The following is a 17914-nucleotide window of genomic DNA, read 5'->3' on the forward strand; positions in this document are numbered from 1 at the left end:
CATACACACATTACTACAGAGTCAGACACATTACTACACAGGAGAGAGGGGGGGGTGAGAGAGAGGGAAAGAGAGAGAGAGGGCTAGAGAGAGAGGGAGGGCGAGCAGAGAGAGGAAGCGAGAGAGACTTTTAGGGTGTGTTCACACCTGAAAGTCCGGGGATAGTCCGGACTATCCGTGGATAGTCCGGACTTTCTGGTGGACCAAATGTGAAAATGATACATTGTTTGATTTTGGTCTGCGTTCACACTACCCTGTTTGGTGCGGATCTAATTTGTAAACAAAGGACATGCTGTCGCCAAGTCGTTCATCTATTGGACTAGCACTCACAAACGTAAACAGTTGCAGACAGCGTATTGACACACCTCGCCCACACGCCGACTGTTTAGATTTGTCTAGCTGTCACTCTCATGCCTGGTTGCTATGCTTGTTGCTATGCCTGTCACAAGTGACGTATTAACATTCGCGGGTTTAGCGCAAGGGAAAGAGCGCCAATTCATTTCTTTCTTCTTTCACATTCACCATATTGACAGCAACAATATGGAGCCACATCGCCGTTTTGCCATTGCCTTCATGGCATTTATTATTCTGTTATGGTGTGCCTGCCAAATACAAGCAGTAGAGGCAGAGTATGAGGAAGCAAGACGTGGGATTGATGTTGCGTTGCTGCACATCATTCAGAGGAGACGTCGCAGAGATGACCACCAAAGGTAACCGCCCAAATGTCTAGAAGAGCCTTCACCTCGTCGTTACCCCACGTTGATCCTCGACTCATTGCTGTCTTTTTTTATTTCTTTTTTTTTGCCGCTGTGAGATACAGACAGGTCTGTGTAAGGCTGCTAATGTGAGGATGAAGTTATTAGGTGGAGTTGCGCCTGCGCGCTCTTTGGGGAAGAGTTGGGTCGCGCGACTGCTGTCACTTGGCGCCTGTCATTCATCTAGAGAGACAGAGAGGAAGAGAGAGACTGTCCGCGCGCGGCGCCAGTCTAGAGACAGAGAGAGAGAGAGAAAGAGAGAGAGGCAGAGAGAGAGAGAGAGAGAGAGAGAGAGAGAGGAAGAGAGAGACTGTCCGCGCGCCTGTCATTCATTTGAGTTGGGTTGCGCGCAAGTTGTCACTTGGCGCTGTCAAGTTGGGTCGCGCGACCGCCGCCACTAGGCACCTGTCACTCATTTGCTCTAGATTAGATACTATATAAAGTTCGTTTTGCGTTCACACCAACAGCAAACGAACCATGGTCCACTTTGAAACGAACCGAGTCCCAACTTTTCAAGAGGACCATGGTTCGGTTGTTTGGTCCTCATTATAGTTCGGTTTGCGTTCATACCTGTACAAACCAAACGGACTATCGATCTAAAGGGACCATGGTCCACTTAAAGGGACCATGGTCCACTTAAAGTGGACCAAACAGGGTAGGTGTGAACGCGCCCTTAGTGTACCTCTTGCTGACTGTCTCCACCAATAATGGTTCTCTCTCTCTGAGGAAGGTTAGGGAGTGATCTCTCCATCCCGGCCCCAGAGGCCTGGTCCTGGTCCTGGCTGTTCCGACTGTCGCCTCTCTGGCCCAGACGCTGGTGAAGGTCCTGTCAGCACAGTGGACATGAAAGCCATGGGTTCCATTGCAACTCACAAAGTTGGGCCGTCACTTTCTCTTTGGAAATAGGCCGTTAGAATCTCTTAAAATGTTAAAAGTGTTCCAACTATAATGATGTGTTTGAATAAAAAATTAGAGGGTAGTTTGTATTTAACGAGGGGTGCCTTGCTTTTCTATCTCTCTCCTCTCTGCCTGGTGGCTTAACCGCTTGACTGCTGAACACAGCTGAGACAGGAAGTGCGCAAGTTCATCCAAACTAACTAGTTAGTTTGAACGAATAACATTTTTGATATCTTGATTTGGGGGGTTAAAGTGATAGTCGTTACAAAGACGGCTAAAGCGGAGGTCACCAAATTAAAATGCAGAGTGAGAGGGCAAGCTTCTTAAGTTACTGTTGTTGTGTATGTGTGTGTGTGTGTGTGTGTGGGGGGGGTGTCTCCTTACATTGATCATCTCATCCTTTGTGTGCAGAGTGCTGGTCAGGGAGTCTACATTAGCCGTCTGACCTTCATAGCGCCCCTCCAGCTCAGCTAACCTTGACTGTAGCTCAGCCAGGGACATCTGAACAGAAGAAATGGATCAATGAAGAAGAGGGAAAAAAGTTGAGGAGCATGTTCAGCCACAGACACATACCCCCCCCCTGACACACCACTAACAGCCTCAGCCAGTCCTTTATACCAGCGGCCATCAGGCTCCACAACAGTGGGCAGGGACCGCTGCCAGCAGCTGGAGAACTAACGGCAGCAGAACTCAAGAACTACTAGGAATGTCTGACCACTGACTGTGTCCGACTGTTAATATAATCATAACTGTACCTCCCCTCCCCCCTCCAGATATGATGCCCGACTTTCCCCAAGGGGATCAATAAAGGAATAACTTATTTTATCTTCATATAAAACATCATAGGTGGGAGCTCCAGTAGCTCACCGCGTACCTCGAGCGCTATTTCGGCGCCGGGGACAACCGTGCTCGTCACGGATCTGGGGTTTAGCGAGTTCGAATCCCGGACTGCAGCCGTGCCTTTCCCAGAGTGTCTTCCCCCCCATCTGTACCCCCATTCAGCCTGTTTCTGTCGGTCATTCTTGACCAAAGTAAATGCGATAAACACAAAAAAGAGCCAGCGGAATGGCCAAAGTTTATATATAAAAAAAAAAAAAAAAAAACATCATAGGTGTCATTACGTCATCATGTGCACATTCTAGTTGTCAAGTCCCAGGTGAGATCACACAGCTGAAAGGGTAAATCGTGGAGAGCAGAGGCAGACGCTCCATGTCTTTACCTTCACGTCGTTCTCTCTCTTCAGTGCTTTGTTGAGCGCCTCCGTCTTCTGAGCCAGCTCCTTCTTGAGGACCACCACGCTTCTCCTCGCGTGTGGTGATTTCTCCACGTGGTCTTCGTTGTTGTTCCCCTTAGACAGCTCTGTTGTCGGGGTCCACGAGACGAGAGGAAAGTTTAGCACGGGGAGATACTCACACATGCTGTATACTTTGGGCTGCGGTCCATGTGTGAAAGGTGCTATATAGATAGTTATATTAATATTTATTATTATATTATTAAAAATGTACACATTGAAATGTCTGTAAGTCTCGACGACATTGAAAATGAGGGTGACCTCAATTGTCCTTTTTCGAGAATAAATAAAGGTTTGAATTGAATGAATATTATCAATCCCTACTTAGAAGTTGTACGTACATTTAGCCGACGCTTTTATCCAAAGCGACTTACAGATTGTGAACAACAAGTCAGCAGGAAGGGTACAACTCTGGCAGCTAAGAGTCAGTGGCATTGTTTGTCAAATAGTATTGATCCTGAGTGTTACACTCTGAGTGCATAGTAGTATAGACATTAGCACGATAGGTAGTAATATAAGTATAGTAGCATAGTAGTAAGTTACATAATAGTAAAAGACAGTAAGAAGGTTATTGTTTTTAACCAACGGCGGGTTTCAGATGTCCTGACTGGTGGGGATTTCCTTCCACCATTGTGGAGTGAGGACAGAGAATAGCCTGCTACGCTTTGATGACCCCCCCCAAGAGGAGTGGGTCTGAGGCAGCCAGAAGATGCAGAGCGTAGGGGTCACGAGGGAGTGTAGTTAGTAGATCATGGTGTCTCACCTTCCCTCTCGTCCAGCCTGTCCTGCAGGATCTGAATGGTCTGCCTGAGCTCCAGCACCTGATGACCCGGCTCTTCCTTCTGCTTCATCTCAGCCAGGAACCGGTCCCGCTCCTGTCCGCGCTCCAGCAGCTTCTGGACAACAACCACAATGGAACAGTTAAACACAGACGCATTCCATTGGCATCTTCAATTTAGCTTGGATAGCTTTCAGTGAACTCATACAGGAGGAACCATAAGTCCATTTTGAGGGTCCATACAAGTATTTGTATACATATTACTATAGTATGTGCATGCACGGACACACACACCTATAAACATATGCACATACACGTATTAGGGATGGGTACCTTTCACATTTTAACCGATACGGTACCGGTACCTGTGAATCAATACCGGTACCCAACGGTACCTTTTTTCGGTACTTTAGTCTCAAAAAATTGTATTTACCTACCTCAGTCGTGAAAAAAATTATCCAAACTTCAAATAACTACAATTTCGACCGTTTTCGGCTTGCCATTGCTCCGACTGCTTTGTTGTTGAATCAAGTCAAATCCTAGGTAAGCATATATTGTGCGTGTGAACGTTGACATGAAAAGAAAAAAGCAAAAAAAAGAATTTTTGTATCTCACTTGAATTGATACTTGGTAGTACCGACGTGTTTCGGTTCGGTACCTCAAAAGTACCGAATTCGGTACCCATCCCTAACATGTATACTGTATTGCCATGGATCAGGGAACACACACACATACATACACAACACAAGTAAAATTACTGTAATGTGATGTAAATTATTGAAATTATTGTATGATCATGTAAAGAATGTCACTATGTATTATGTGCTCATTTTAACTACCGTAATGTACTTTTGGTAATGATGATGTAATGACCAATTTTAAGTATAAGAGCCTAACCAGGGACAGGGGTTGCAAATTAGCATTGGCTAGAAATCCTGCATGCAATGCATATGCATCTGTATCTTGTTATTGTAACTTGCTACAATGTTTTCTTTTGCATTGTCCCTGACAAATAAAAGAATACATACAAAATAAATAAAAGTTTGTAGCTGTTAACGTCAATCCAAATCACTTGGGAATGTCTTTAGATGAAACAGTTTGAAGTAATTGTTCATCCGAAAATAGACATGGTTCTCCGTCTTAGGGATTCAAATAACGGTTGTCAGAATGTGTTGCACTGTGCAGCACAGAGAAGAGGATTATTATTATTATTTCCGACAGTCCCTTCGGTCCTGTCCCTCTAGCGCAGCCTTCCGGGTGAGCGACTGTGTGTTGCATCCCTGAGGAACTCACGCTGTTGATGCCGTCCTTCTCCGCCAGCAGGGCTCTGAGCGCGGCCGTCTCTAGGTAACCCTCCTGGGTGGCTGTGGCGCTCAGCTTCTCGGCGGCAGCGAGCTGCTGCTGTCTGTCGCTCAGCTGCCGCTTCAACTCGTGGATCTCCCAGGAGCGCTCAGACGACACGCGGTGGTGGCGCTCAGCAGACTCCTGTGGAAGTGACAAGAGATGAGAAGAATGAGAGGCTCAAACGACAAGAGATGAGAAGAATGAGAGGCTCAAACGACAAGAGATGAGAAGAATGAGAGGCTCAAACGACAAGAGATGAGAAGAATGAGAGGCTCAAACGACAAGAGATGAGAAGAATGAGAGGCTCAAACAACAAGAGATGAGAAGAATGAGAGGCTCAAACGACAAGAGATGAGAAGAATGAGAGGCTGAGTGAGTGTTTCTGACTGTTACGCGCCAGTGTCAGTGGACAAGTGACAGTGTGAAGTTCTGAGTGAAGGAGTAGTATAAGGATGGTCAGAAATATGTCTATACCGAAATATGTCTATACCGAACACTGTGACCTCATTTTCTTCTTCTAAATTCATGCTATATTATGTTATTATGTTATTTGATACTATCTTGTCTAGCACAGTCTCTGGAGCGTAACAGTAAGAAGCATTTTGTATGAAAGTATTCTGTACTTCTGTATGACAACTATTAAAGAACTTGAACTTGAAATAAACTGATTTAATAATAGTCTGATCACTAAGTGTGTCCGACTCTTGCCACCTAATCTGCATGGACTACAACGTACTGTGTATATATATATATATATATATATATATATATATATATATATATATATATATATATATAACGTATATCATGCCAGTTAGGGTACTTGGTGTATACTGCACCTGTGTATACTGTTTACTTACTCATAGAATATATTCAGAATCTAATTATCTATTGCCCATATATATTGAAATGTATAATATAACTGATAGGGCATACAGACGCCCTAATCTGCACCTTTGATTACACTTTTTTTCTTTCTCATATTTAGAGTTAATTATATAGTTTATACTGTTCATTTTTATTATAATTGTATTTCCTATATTTATGCCTTCCTTTTTTATTTTTTTTTACTTTTTCTCCTTATCTTTTCTATTTTTCTCCCATCCCAATTTCGTATTGCCAATTCTCCCCTTCAATTCTCCCCTCCCCTGTCTTGAACGTTGCTAGACTATGCCTCCCACTGGTCGGCTGTAGTGAGGATAGAAGCCTTGCATCACGTGTCCCCTCCGGTACACGAGGAGGCAGCCTGTCGCATCTTTTCACCAGACAGCGCGGACTCTCAGTGGCGAGGAGTAACGCGTGAGAGGCTCACGCTGCCCCCGATACTTCCTGTCTCTGCTGTACAGGCGTCACCCAACCGACCTGTAGGAGTCGCTGTCCACAACGTCCAATCCCCACCCATCGACTTTCCACCCGCTACCTGTGCCAATTGAGATAGTATGACGACTGGCCCAAGCCGCAGGCAACGCTGAGTCGAGACCGGAGTCTCTTGCATTGGTGACGAGCGCAATCTCCGCTACGCCACCCAGCCGCCATATTTATGTCTTCCTACTATTATCATGCCCATCCCCTCCCTCCTCCCCCATGCTGCTATGATGCCCCAAGGGGATCAATAAAGGAATATCTTATTATTAGCCCCCCGGCCAAGGGGACTGGACTAGAGATCATTTGTGCAGGTAGCATTAGACAGGCGTTAACCTCTGACCCCAAATGGCCGTGAACGTAGGTGATTAGTGTACTAAAGTGTTTACCTTAAGGAGCTGGTCCTTGCTGCTTATGGTGGCCAGCAGCCCCTCCACGGCACTCTCGTTGTCGGCCACTAGCCTCTCCCTAGCCTTCACGGCATCAGCCAACATAGCCTCTGTGACCTTTAACCTCTGACGCATTTGCTCTGCCAGGTCACGGGCCTGGGTCTGCGACTGGTTCAGCATCGCTCCGGCCATGTCCTAGTAACAGGGGTGAGGGGTCAGGGATTCTCTTTCATTTATCAAGGTATGTGAAAAGACTTTTCACTACTTATGGCTACAGAGTAGGGGTGTAACAATGCGACCTCACAACGATTAATTTCTATTACGATTATTCAGGCAACGATTCAATGCATCATGAAATCTCTTCATTTGACCACGATTCGATTAATTTTCTATCAGCTAATTCCCCAAAAAAATTTGAATACACAAATGTGGCTGGGGGAACTAATTCACTGGACTATAGGTCAATAAAAACAATAAAAAATGTTTTCTTTTTTTTTCTCGATTATAATCGATTCTAACATTTTCAAATCAATGCAGTTGAATCGTCACATTAGAATCGATGCATTTCGATTAATCGATGCATCGTTACACCCCTACTACAGAGTGTTGTTAGAGTGAATATAGTTCCCTTCCCACCTCCATGTCCTTGGTCTTGCCCTCTAGGGACAGCTGAAGTTGGCTGATGATAGAGTCCTTCTCCCTCAGGGCTCTGTTCAGGTTGTCCTCCATGTCCTGCTTGGCCCTCTGCAGGTTCTTCAGCGTGTTGGCCAGGTGCTGCAGCTCCACGTCCTTCTCCTTGATCAGACGGTCAAAGCTCTGCACGGAGAGAAAGTATATTCTGAAGACATTGTATTTTCTTTTTTATAAATAAGTGTTAAATAGCTCTACATTCTGACAGCCATCACTGATATAGAGTGTTTGGTCAGTAACATGGGTCTCAATGATTTCAAATGTTATCTAAAGATGGTAAGTTAAGAGTGTTGTGTTCCCCGACTAAGGATTTGGATAGTCGACTAGTCGACTATGATTGGCCAAAATTTGCCGTTAGTCGACTATAAAAAAAAATATATATATATAAGTATAATCTTTTTTTTATTTTTTTTATCATTCCATTTGGGCTGTGGGGGGTGCTTAATGTCTGAAGGAGTCGACTGAAGGCTTCTTGTCGTCTGCAAAAGCATGCAATTGGTCCACTGATGGATACATCTTGATATTTGTCTAGTCTAGTGTGTTCATTAGATTTTATGTCCTGATCTTGTATTAGTCCTTTGCTTCGCTCTATTCTATTCTAAGTAGCTCCACTTTAGGCAGATGATAGGCTCCTTACACCTACTGTGAATTGTACCTAAATTGCACCTCGTCCCATTTCTCCATTTCTGCCTTGCACTATATAGTATTGTATATTAGTACACTGCACAGTATTGTATATTGTATGGTAACTACGTCTATTCTGCATCGAACATTGTACATATGTCTAAACTGAACACTGTGACCTCTTTTTTTTACTTCTAATTTTACTATGTTTTTATTTCATACTTATCTTGTCTTGCACAGTCTCTGGAGCGCAACAGTAAGAAGCATTTTGTACAAAAGTATTCTGTACTTCTGTATGACAACTATTAAAGAAACTTGAAACTTACATTAATGGTTTCCTCATTGAGAGAGAGCAGGTTGTTGAGTCTCTCCAGGTCTCTCTCCTTCTCTCTGAGAGAGAGCTGCAGCTGGTGGATCTCATTGTCCTTCTCCTCGATGGCAGCGAACTTCTCATCCAACGCTTGCTGTTGGGAGCGCAGATAAAACAAACACCATAAAAGGAAAAGATAAAAGGAACACCAAAAACAAACGTCAAAGACTGATCCCGAATTTGTTGGCAAAAGTGTGAGAAGTGTGAAGAGGAGTGGGACATGGCAGTGGGACCCGGGGGAGAACAGAACACACCTCCAGAGCCTTCTCCTTCTCCTTCAGACGCTCACGCAGCTTGGAGACCGTGATGTCGTTTCCTCCCGGGCTTCTGCTCTGCTCATGGTCTCGCACCATGTTCATGTACTCCTGAGAGAATCAGAGAGAGATGAAAAACTATTAGTGCTGTCAGGCGATTAATTTTAATCTAATTAATTACAGGATTTGTAATTAATTAATCACATTTTAATCGCATAACCATTTTAGGCCTGATATTCTATAATCATATTTCAAATGATTGGATGGCATGACTGGATGGCAGAATTCAGTACTGTATCTAGAAAACCTTCTGTTTAATCATCTTCCATTTATTAATTTGCTTAGATTTTTCAGGTCTGGTCAATTTTAGCATGGTGTTATTCACAGTCAAAGAAAAGAAAAATTTAATTGATATTCTCATTTGGTTCATTACAATTTACTCAAGCCTAGTAACAGACACAGTATTTCTGACACTGGGAATACATTCCCTGAGATCCATAGATGTCCCTAGAATCAGATACCAAGAACATGCAAATGGACCATATTAAAAAAAAGTCTGTAAATTATTAAGTTATTATGGAATGAATGAGATTTATAAAAAAAAAAAAAAAAAATTATAAATTTTGAGTTAATTTCCATAATGCAATAATTTGCTGTGTAATTAATTAATCTAATTAACGCGATAAACTGACAGCCCTAAAAACTATGTTAAGACACAATCACACGTGATGCTCTACCTCTCTAGTTTACTTTGCAGCACGGTGGCCGATAACTCTTGATTACTGTCTATTGTGGTAAATAAACCCCCCCCCCTCTCTCTCTCTTTAATCTCTCACCAATCTTTCCTTCACCCGTCCTGCCATTCCTTCCCCTCTCTCTTTTCCATCTCTCCTTCCCATCTATCCCTACCCCCAGTCCTTCACCTTCCCAGATGTTCATTCCATTGACCCCCACACTTTCCAGTTTTGGTATAAGATAAGATATTCCTTTATTGATCCCCTTGGGGATCAAATCAAAGATGTTCCTCATTCAGTGGGGGTTCTCTCATTCCGGATGTCCTAGCTGGTCACCTCGTTGAGTAATCCAGCCATACTCTGAGTAAGGGCTGGGCGATTAATCGATATTATCGATAATTCGAATGAATGATTTGAAAAATTCAAATCGATTTTCTGAAGTCACCTTTTATTTTACAAAAAGTGATGTTTGGTGAAAGTTCGATTTGCACTTCAATCCTTCAACTTTTTTTGTGTCAAAAAAAAATTTAGCTCTCAAGAGAAAAAAATCAATTAAAATCGTAAAACGCATTTATAAAAAGAAAAAAAAAAAAAAAAAAAAAAAGGGGGGGGGGGATTTAATTTTTAGGCCATATCGCCCAGCCCTACTATATTTGTATTGATACTTTGAGTTAATAAACTGTATTAACCAGGTCTCTTCTGACTGAGTAAGTTATTCAGCTTCGGCTACTTTCTACCCCACTATCTGTGTGACTTCCTCCACATCTGGCCCTGGTCACCTGCAGCTGCTGCTCCTTGTCGGCCAGGCTGGAGGTGAGGCGCTGGATGGTGACCTCATGGGTCTGCAGCCTCCGCTTGGTGTCGTCCAGGAGCTCCTGGTACTGGTGCTGCAGGGCGCTCTCCCGCTCCCCGATCTCCCCGCTCAGCTTCTTCAGCTGGTTCTGCAGGTCCTAGAGAGGTTGGAAATGATAACATTATATCATCTACTTTTCTTTTTAACCCTTGTGTGGTGTTTACACTTTTGCTACTCAACCAATGTGTGCAGGTCTGGTAGACCCATGACATTATTATTGGGATTTTAAAACAAAGCCATAACAATTCATGTAAAAATACTCAACAGATCTACGTATAGACAAGCACATGGTTATACCTCTACTAGATCACATTTATGAATAAAAGTGCTATTTGTTTTTTGTGATAAGATGCGATATCCGTGTAAAAAAGAGAATCCATTATAATCGACATGAATAAAATAAATCACATTTATCTTGAAAAATATAAAAGAAGTGTCGCAGTGGGCAAGGCGCTCGCCACTAACGCAGGAGATGCTGGGTTCGAGCCCAGCTCTCGGCGTTGCTTCCGGCTTGGCTGGTTGTTCATACTAATACAATTGGCAGTATTAGGGGGTGGGAAAGCCGGTGGGTGGGGATCGGACGTTGTGGACAGCGACTCCTACAGGTCAGTTGGTGCGCCTGTACAGCAGAGCCTCCCACGCGTTACTCCTCGCCACTGAGAGATCGCGCTGTACAGGTGAAAAGATGCGACGGCTGCCTCCTCGTGTACCGGAGGGGACACGTGATGCAAGGCTTCGTCCACATTGCAGCAGACCAGTGGGAGGCATGGTCTAACAACGTTCGAGACAGGGGAGGGTAGAATTGGATAATACAAAATTGGGATGGGAGAAAAAGTAGATAAAAAACATGTATATATAAATGAAAAAAGGTGGAGGCAGACCTTTTTGTTGAATCTTTACCATATTTACTTGTTTTCACCTACAATTATAAAAATATAAATGTGTAGGGGGGTGCACTCAATGAAAATGTGTTATTTTATATGTTCTTCACAGAAAATAAACCAAGGCTGATGAGTTTCATGTAAACTAAAAATATTAATTGTTTTAGTAAACATTTAAAAACAACCCAAAGGTTAAGAGAGGGAAGAATTCTGAATGGATGTGATCATTAAAACGGTTGACAACCATTCCCATTCTAAATGAATCGCAGCATCAGTGTACTGACAGATTCCTCCCGGGGCTATCGAATACGTTCACTTAGAGAACTATCTACACAGCTGTTGAGTGTCACTAGCGAGAGTGACCCTGAAAAGTATTGACATCCTGTTTTGTGGCACGTGGACAAATTACCTCTGTACCTAGGCACTGCGAAAAAAGACTGCTTCCTCTGTTTAAACGCGAAGCAACTCCTACACTATGGTTTGTCCGTCTGAAACATCACTATTAATGAGATGATACATGTGTGATGTGTAAACATATAACTATAATTAGTATATGTTGATTGTATATGGTAAAGTACCTAAACTGTATATATATGCTTACTACTCCTCCAAAACGCTGTCTCTCCCCCTGCCTGGGGCGTGTGATTTCGAAACCTAGCCGCATTACTGACTGACGCTCTCCGATTGGCCACTGACGGAGTTTGCCCAATCGCGTGACGAGCTGTGTCTTTGCCCATTTCCACGTCAAACAGCCTGCAAACTACCTGGCGTTCTATCGCCATGCTCTAAGACAAACTCTAACCTTAACCAACTTCGAAAGAGTGCCTAAACTTAACCGTCGAAAGAACTTGCCGTCACGCTCTAAGACAAACTCTAACCTTAACCAACTTCGAAAGAGTGCCTAAGCTTAACCAGTGTAGAAACAGGCGTCGGCCAATCAGAGAGCGTCTTGCCAGAAATGCGGCTAGGTTTAGAAAATCACGCGCCTGGGGCCCCTGTGTGGCCTTGCCTTGTAGCAGCGGGGGAAGCAGCGTGCTGATTGGTGCGGCAGAAGGTTAACCCTTTACTATCACACTACCGACGGTCTCTACACAGCTGCTGCCATCTTCCTCATGTTCCTCATCATCATCAGGCCCCCTACAGCTATTCCTATGGCTCCACGCCCCCCTCCCCCTCCTCCTGACCCCCAGCATGGTTTCGAGCAACTGCAGGAGTTCTTGCCGTTGAACGGTCCCCTCCGGGGCCATGATCTGAGGCCATCACCAATGTCAGCCTATCCTAGTACTCCTATGTACTATCCTGGATATGTACCAGGACCGGCTCGCCAGGATGATCAACCAAGACTCCAAGGAGAAAGGCATATAAAATTACATTAGAATGTATGAATAAAAGTTGGATGACTGTTGTAACGGCAATTTTTCCTTTCCAATGTCCTGTTTTCTCTTGCCCGTTACTTCACACAGGTATGGTAGGGAGTGATCTTACGCAGTAGACACAGCAATGATGGATGTCCAGTCGTGATTCCAGGTTTAGGGGTGTATATTGCTGAAGTTGCCAGTGTGGGTTCTGTAGGAATTATATGGTATTCTATATTTATTTGGTATTTCTTTCTGCTTCTGGCTGCTGAGCTCCTGGTAAGAACGGTTTGCTCCTCACTACCTGTGTCCCAGTTGATTACTGCAGCTGTGACCCTCTAAATACCTAACCAGTGCTGTCAAATCTAAAACCCGCCACCAGGTGTCCAATAATAATATTACAAATAATAAATAATATGCCACCGGGCGGCTACGTGGCGTATTGGGCAAGGCGCTCGCCACGAAATGCTGGAGACGCTGGGCTCGTCAGTTCGAGCCCAGCGCTCCACATTTGCTTTCAGTTTAGCTGGTCGTCCGTACTAATACACATTGGCCGTATTAGGGGGTGGGAAACTGATGGGTGGGGATCGGGCGTTGTGGACAGCGACTCCTACAGGTCGGTTGGTGCGCCTGCGCAGTAGAATCAGGAAGTGTCGGGGGCAGCGTGAGCCTCCCACGCGTTACTCCTCGCCACTGAGAGATCGAGCTGCGCAGGTGAAAAGATGCGACTGCTGTTACCTCAAGTACCGGAGGGGACTTGTGCTATGTATGACTTAGTCCACATTGCAGCCGGCTTGTGGGAGGCAAGAAACAGCGTCCGTGACAGGGGAGGGTTGAATTGGATGATACGAAAAAAGTGGAAATAGGCATGTTGTGCATGTTGAAAGCCCGTTCCTGTAGGCATACTGTACATGCCGAAAGCCTGTTCCTATAGGCATGTTGAAAGCCTGTTCCTGTAGGCATATTGTACATGTTGAAAGCCTGTTCCTGTAGGCGTTACTCCGCTTCTTTACACTTCAGTCTCTTGGAGCAAACATATCTTGGATATTGATCTGGTCCTCTGATCCATCTTTTGCAGCTTAAGAAGCGGTCTGCAGTTGATGCTGAATCTGCAGGATTTTTCTTTGTGCTCACATATCTCCATTGTGATACAACAGTAGCATCCCTTATAAAAGAGATCCCGTTTGCTACAAATGTTTGAAAACGTTTTAGTTTCATTGTTTATGTACTTAAGCACTGTAGTGCTATCAGTCCAGAAAATGGATTTGTCCAGTGGTAGCTGCACTATCTTCTTTTGTACGTGTGCTTTCCTTCTTTCCTCTATCAGACCCCTCTGTGTTGGTCAGATTGTCTTCTACTGGTTCATCCTCCACAGAATCCATTATATCATATATAGCTTCCTCTTCTTCCTCCGTTTTTGATGCTTCCGTAGTTTCCTTGCTCTTACTTGTTGGTTTCTCCTCTTTTCCAGACATTCTATCATATGTCTTTGTGGTGGTGTTCTTCTTTCCCCTCTCAGGGTGTTCCGTGGTTGGCTGGTCAGCAACACAATCTACCACCTGAGAAGAAGCTTCTTCTTCCTGTTTATTGACGCTCTCGTCATCTTTTTTAGAAGTGTTATCATCCTTCTCAAATGTTCTGTCCTTCTTTCCTCTCTCAGACCCTTCATCAGTGATCAGATAAACATCTATTGGCATATCCTCCACAGAATCTACAATCTGATATGAATCACACACTTCTTACGATACTTCCATCTTGGTTCTGCTCTTTCCCTTGTCCGTGCCGCCATCTTTGTGCTTCATCCTTTCCTTCTTCTTGTCTGTTTTGTGTCAGAGGAGTCCTTGTGGTTGCATTTCCACTTCTCCTCAGGCTCCTTCTCTGCTTTCTTTTTTCCATCTGCCACTACCCCTTTCTTGTTCTTTGTCTTCTTGGGCTTGATGTCCTCTTCATCATCCGGTTTCCTTCTCTTGACCTTCTTCTTGTGGTTTTCAGTCTTGATTTTCTTAGGTTTGAAAGGTAAGTTTAGACAGTAATGTCCATCTTCAATCCTTGCTGAGTGGTTTACAATATCAAGGAATTTTACCTCTTCTCTTGACATTGCCCGTTTCTTTACTGGCTCTTTCACTGAAATCCTGGTTGTACTGTTTGACAAGTAACTCCTCTATGTTTAGAATAAATATTCTATTGACAGCAGCAGCAGGGCAGCCATTCTCATCCCTGATGGTGTTGTCTCCTCTTAAGGGACCATAGATGACCCACCCCAATAGGGTCCTCACAGCGTATGGTCCATCTGCCTGGCTATTGACCACCTCCCAGGGTTCCAGTACCTTTGAGGCATTTGTGCCGATGAGGTCAATGCCAGAGTCTATTTCAGGTATTGTGATATGGTTCAAATATGGCCATTGTGACAAGTCTTCTTGTCACCAGTGCTTCTTGGGCTTGACCTTTCTCTTGGTTTAATGATGGTTGAGGTTGACAATTGAATTCTGTTTAGCATCCTGGATGTTTCCAAAAAGCGGGTCAGACAGTATTTTCACCTGTCTCTCTATGAAATTGACCAGGTCTGAGAACATAGCACGATGTCCAAGCTCCGGTACCTCACATGCCCTGTTCTCCATCTTTCTCTGATCTTGTATGGTAGTTTCATAAGGATGGTCCTCATGTTTGACACAACATTCATCTCCTCCATATAGGCTAGATTTTCCATTGCGTTGCAACAGCCTCTGAGGAAGAGAGAGAATGCCTGCAATTCTTTCACATCCTCCTGCCTGATTGCTGCCCAAACAAAGGCCTTTTCCATGTATGCTGTTGCAATTTTGTGCTCATTCCCAAAATGCTCTTTGAGTAGATGCCTTGCCCTCTGATAGCCCTGTGATTGAGGCAGATCTTGGCAGCTGCGGACCAGGTTTTTTGGATGTCCTCTTGTATATTGCTCTAGGAAGTGTAAGCAGTCAGTCATCATCAGTTCTTTTCTCCACTCCTCCCTCAAATGCACTGATAAAACCTTCATATTTTAATGGATCACCATCATACACAGGAATGTCTCTTGGTGGTAGAGTGGAATACAGATTTTGCTTAACCAGCAAAGCAGTTATGTCATTCTGTCTTTGTAGCACATTGCAAATATCACCGGCAGGGGGTGTAGTATAAATGACATAACCATGAACATCCTTTTCCAAATGAATCTGTATATTTTCAGTTTGAACATGTTGGCTGGGGAGATAATATTGCGTTAGAGGAGTCATAGAATGAGCTTTGGCAGGTTTATCACAAATAGGCTGTTTAGGCCTCACAACCTGTGGCAGGGAGGGAGGCTTTGTTTCCCTTTGAGCAGCAGCAGCTCCTTTTTGCCAGTCTGAGCTCCTCCCACTTGACTCTTGAACTGTTCCTTGATCCCATTGTTTCCAGTACATGGGCCTTTGCATTTGCTGCTGCCAGCTGTGTTTCCATTTCCAGTTGCTCTTTTTCTCTTCTCAGGCCCAATCCACACGATCACGGGTATTTTGACAGCTTTTTTTTTTTATATAAAAAAAAAAAAAAAAAAATGTCCAAATGACGTGATTTAAACTGCACCGAGTGACGTCATATACATGTAGTACAATGCCAAAGCAGTAGGTGGCGATGTAGTTCAAACATGAAGGCAATTTCAACCAATCAGAAGGGTTTCGAGTTAATACCGGAAACTGAACTGAAGCCTGGAACAATAACATCCCTCCTTGCTCACAGCCGAATTAGCTACAGCTAGCAACGAATAATTTAAGTGCAATAAACAAAAAATGATACATTAACTGTGTGTTCTGCCTCATTTGTTGATGAAACAAAACCAACATCAACACAATTTACCACCAAGAGCGGAGTTTAGTCTCACAAAAAGATCGCTGATTTTGTTAGCTTACGTGCTAATGTAATAATAAAGTAGTACGTTAACGTTAACGCTAGTAGAATGAATGGATGAAAACGTTGTTTAACAGATTGCAGAATGGGGTACAATACAATACGGCTCAATACAAACAATTGTTAAGGGGATGCACTGTTATAGTTTGGACTGGGTTCCTTATAACAATAACTTGACAACAAATGAGCTTAGTTTAGCTGCAGCTTCAGGTTTACTCAGCGTCAGGTCAGGAATGCGACAACAGACATCATCAGTCGATCACAACACTCTTCAACACAGACGATATGTTTCGAACAAAAGTTTGTTACAATCATTTTCATATAACGCTACTTGGGACAGCTCTGCTGTAAACACGGGAAATAACCTCGGTTTCTATGTCCACACGCAACTACTGCAACCGGGATGCGCGCAAAACTTCACCCTGGACTGCGGTTTTAAAAGACCACGGTTGCAGTGTAGCAAAACCCCGGTTGTGTGTGGGCGAACAGTGCAACCGCGCACATTAAGGCTTGGTTACATAACACCCCGCGTGCGTGTGGACAGGGCCTCAGTTGTTCCTGTTGCATTCTGAGTTGTTCTTGTTGTACATCTTTTTCTCTCTCAGTTGCATTCTGAGTTGTTCTTGTTGCATTCTGAGTTGTTCTTGTTGTGCCTCATCTTCTCTTCTCAGTTGTTCCTATTGCATTCTGAGTTGCATTCAGAGTTGTCCTTGTTGCATTCTGAGTTGTTCTTGTTGTGCCTCCAGTTTATGTTTTTTGTCTAAGGCAGCAACATTTTCCATTATAGCGACCTTTTCGGCCTGAGCTAAAATACAAGCAAATGAGGTGGAAGATGTTTTTGATGCAATGGATTTGTGTGTGGATCTTGATTTTGTAGTATTTGATACACTGTCATGAGGTCCAATATGATCAGAATTTACATCACTCAGTCTTTCACCTTCAGTAGTGACATGTTTCCTTTTCAACTGTGACATGTATTTGCTGTTCCACTTCTGCCACAGATGTACATCCTGTATAAAACCTTCTAGAATGTAATTTTTTTGTTGAAACCAATCCGTTTTGCCTTTCAATTTCCTCTTCTGGTAATGGTAAAATCATCAATGATTAATGACTTTCCTTTGCTTCATCACAGAGTGGTTAATTCATTCAAATGGCGTTTTACTGCATTTGCATTTTCATTTGACTTCATGAGCCCATTCAATGCATCTCTTGATTTAGCAGCCTTTTTGACACACAAGCCTCTTGTCTTCTGACAGTTTTCAACCAACCTTTCCAAGCCTTTAATGGTAAACTTGCAAACTCGTTTTTCCCTTTCAGGATCCTGTCCAACATTGCCATCTTGTGGCTGGGCATCACTATTGCCACCAGACATGATAGTTCATTCACAGTGTGAGAAATCGGTGTTTTTCAATGTATGTAATGTATATTGGGGGAGATGACAGC

The 17914-nt window shown here is 43.7% G+C and overlaps 1 protein-coding gene across 6 annotated transcripts in view; it reads right to left on the reverse strand.

Annotated features, from left to right (window-relative positions):
• Positions 1-17914, reverse strand: part of cdk5rap2 (CDK5 regulatory subunit associated protein 2) — a 97169-nt gene that overhangs the window by 39427 nt on the left and 39828 nt on the right. For all 6 annotated transcript variants that reach the window (XM_084325257.1, XM_084325255.1, XM_084325256.1 and 3 more), the window contains exons 14-23: positions 10268-10438; positions 8755-8865; positions 8457-8594; positions 7453-7632; positions 6817-7011; positions 5015-5206; positions 3707-3839; positions 2872-3011; positions 2037-2153; positions 1438-1581 (exon numbers count right to left, since the gene is read on the reverse strand). In XM_084325257.1, coding sequence (XP_084181383.1) covers positions 1438-1581; positions 2037-2153; positions 2872-3011; positions 3707-3839; positions 5015-5206; positions 6817-7011; positions 7453-7632; positions 8457-8594; positions 8755-8865; positions 10268-10438 — 1521 coding nt within the window. The remainder of the gene's footprint in view (positions 1-1437; positions 1582-2036; positions 2154-2871; positions 3012-3706; positions 3840-5014; positions 5207-6816; positions 7012-7452; positions 7633-8456; positions 8595-8754; positions 8866-10267; positions 10439-17914) is intronic.

Source organism: Notolepis coatsorum (assembly GCF_963971535.1).
Source record: "Notolepis coatsorum genome assembly, chromosome: 11".
Lineage (NCBI taxonomy): Eukaryota > Metazoa > Chordata > Actinopteri > Aulopiformes > Paralepididae > Notolepis > Notolepis coatsorum.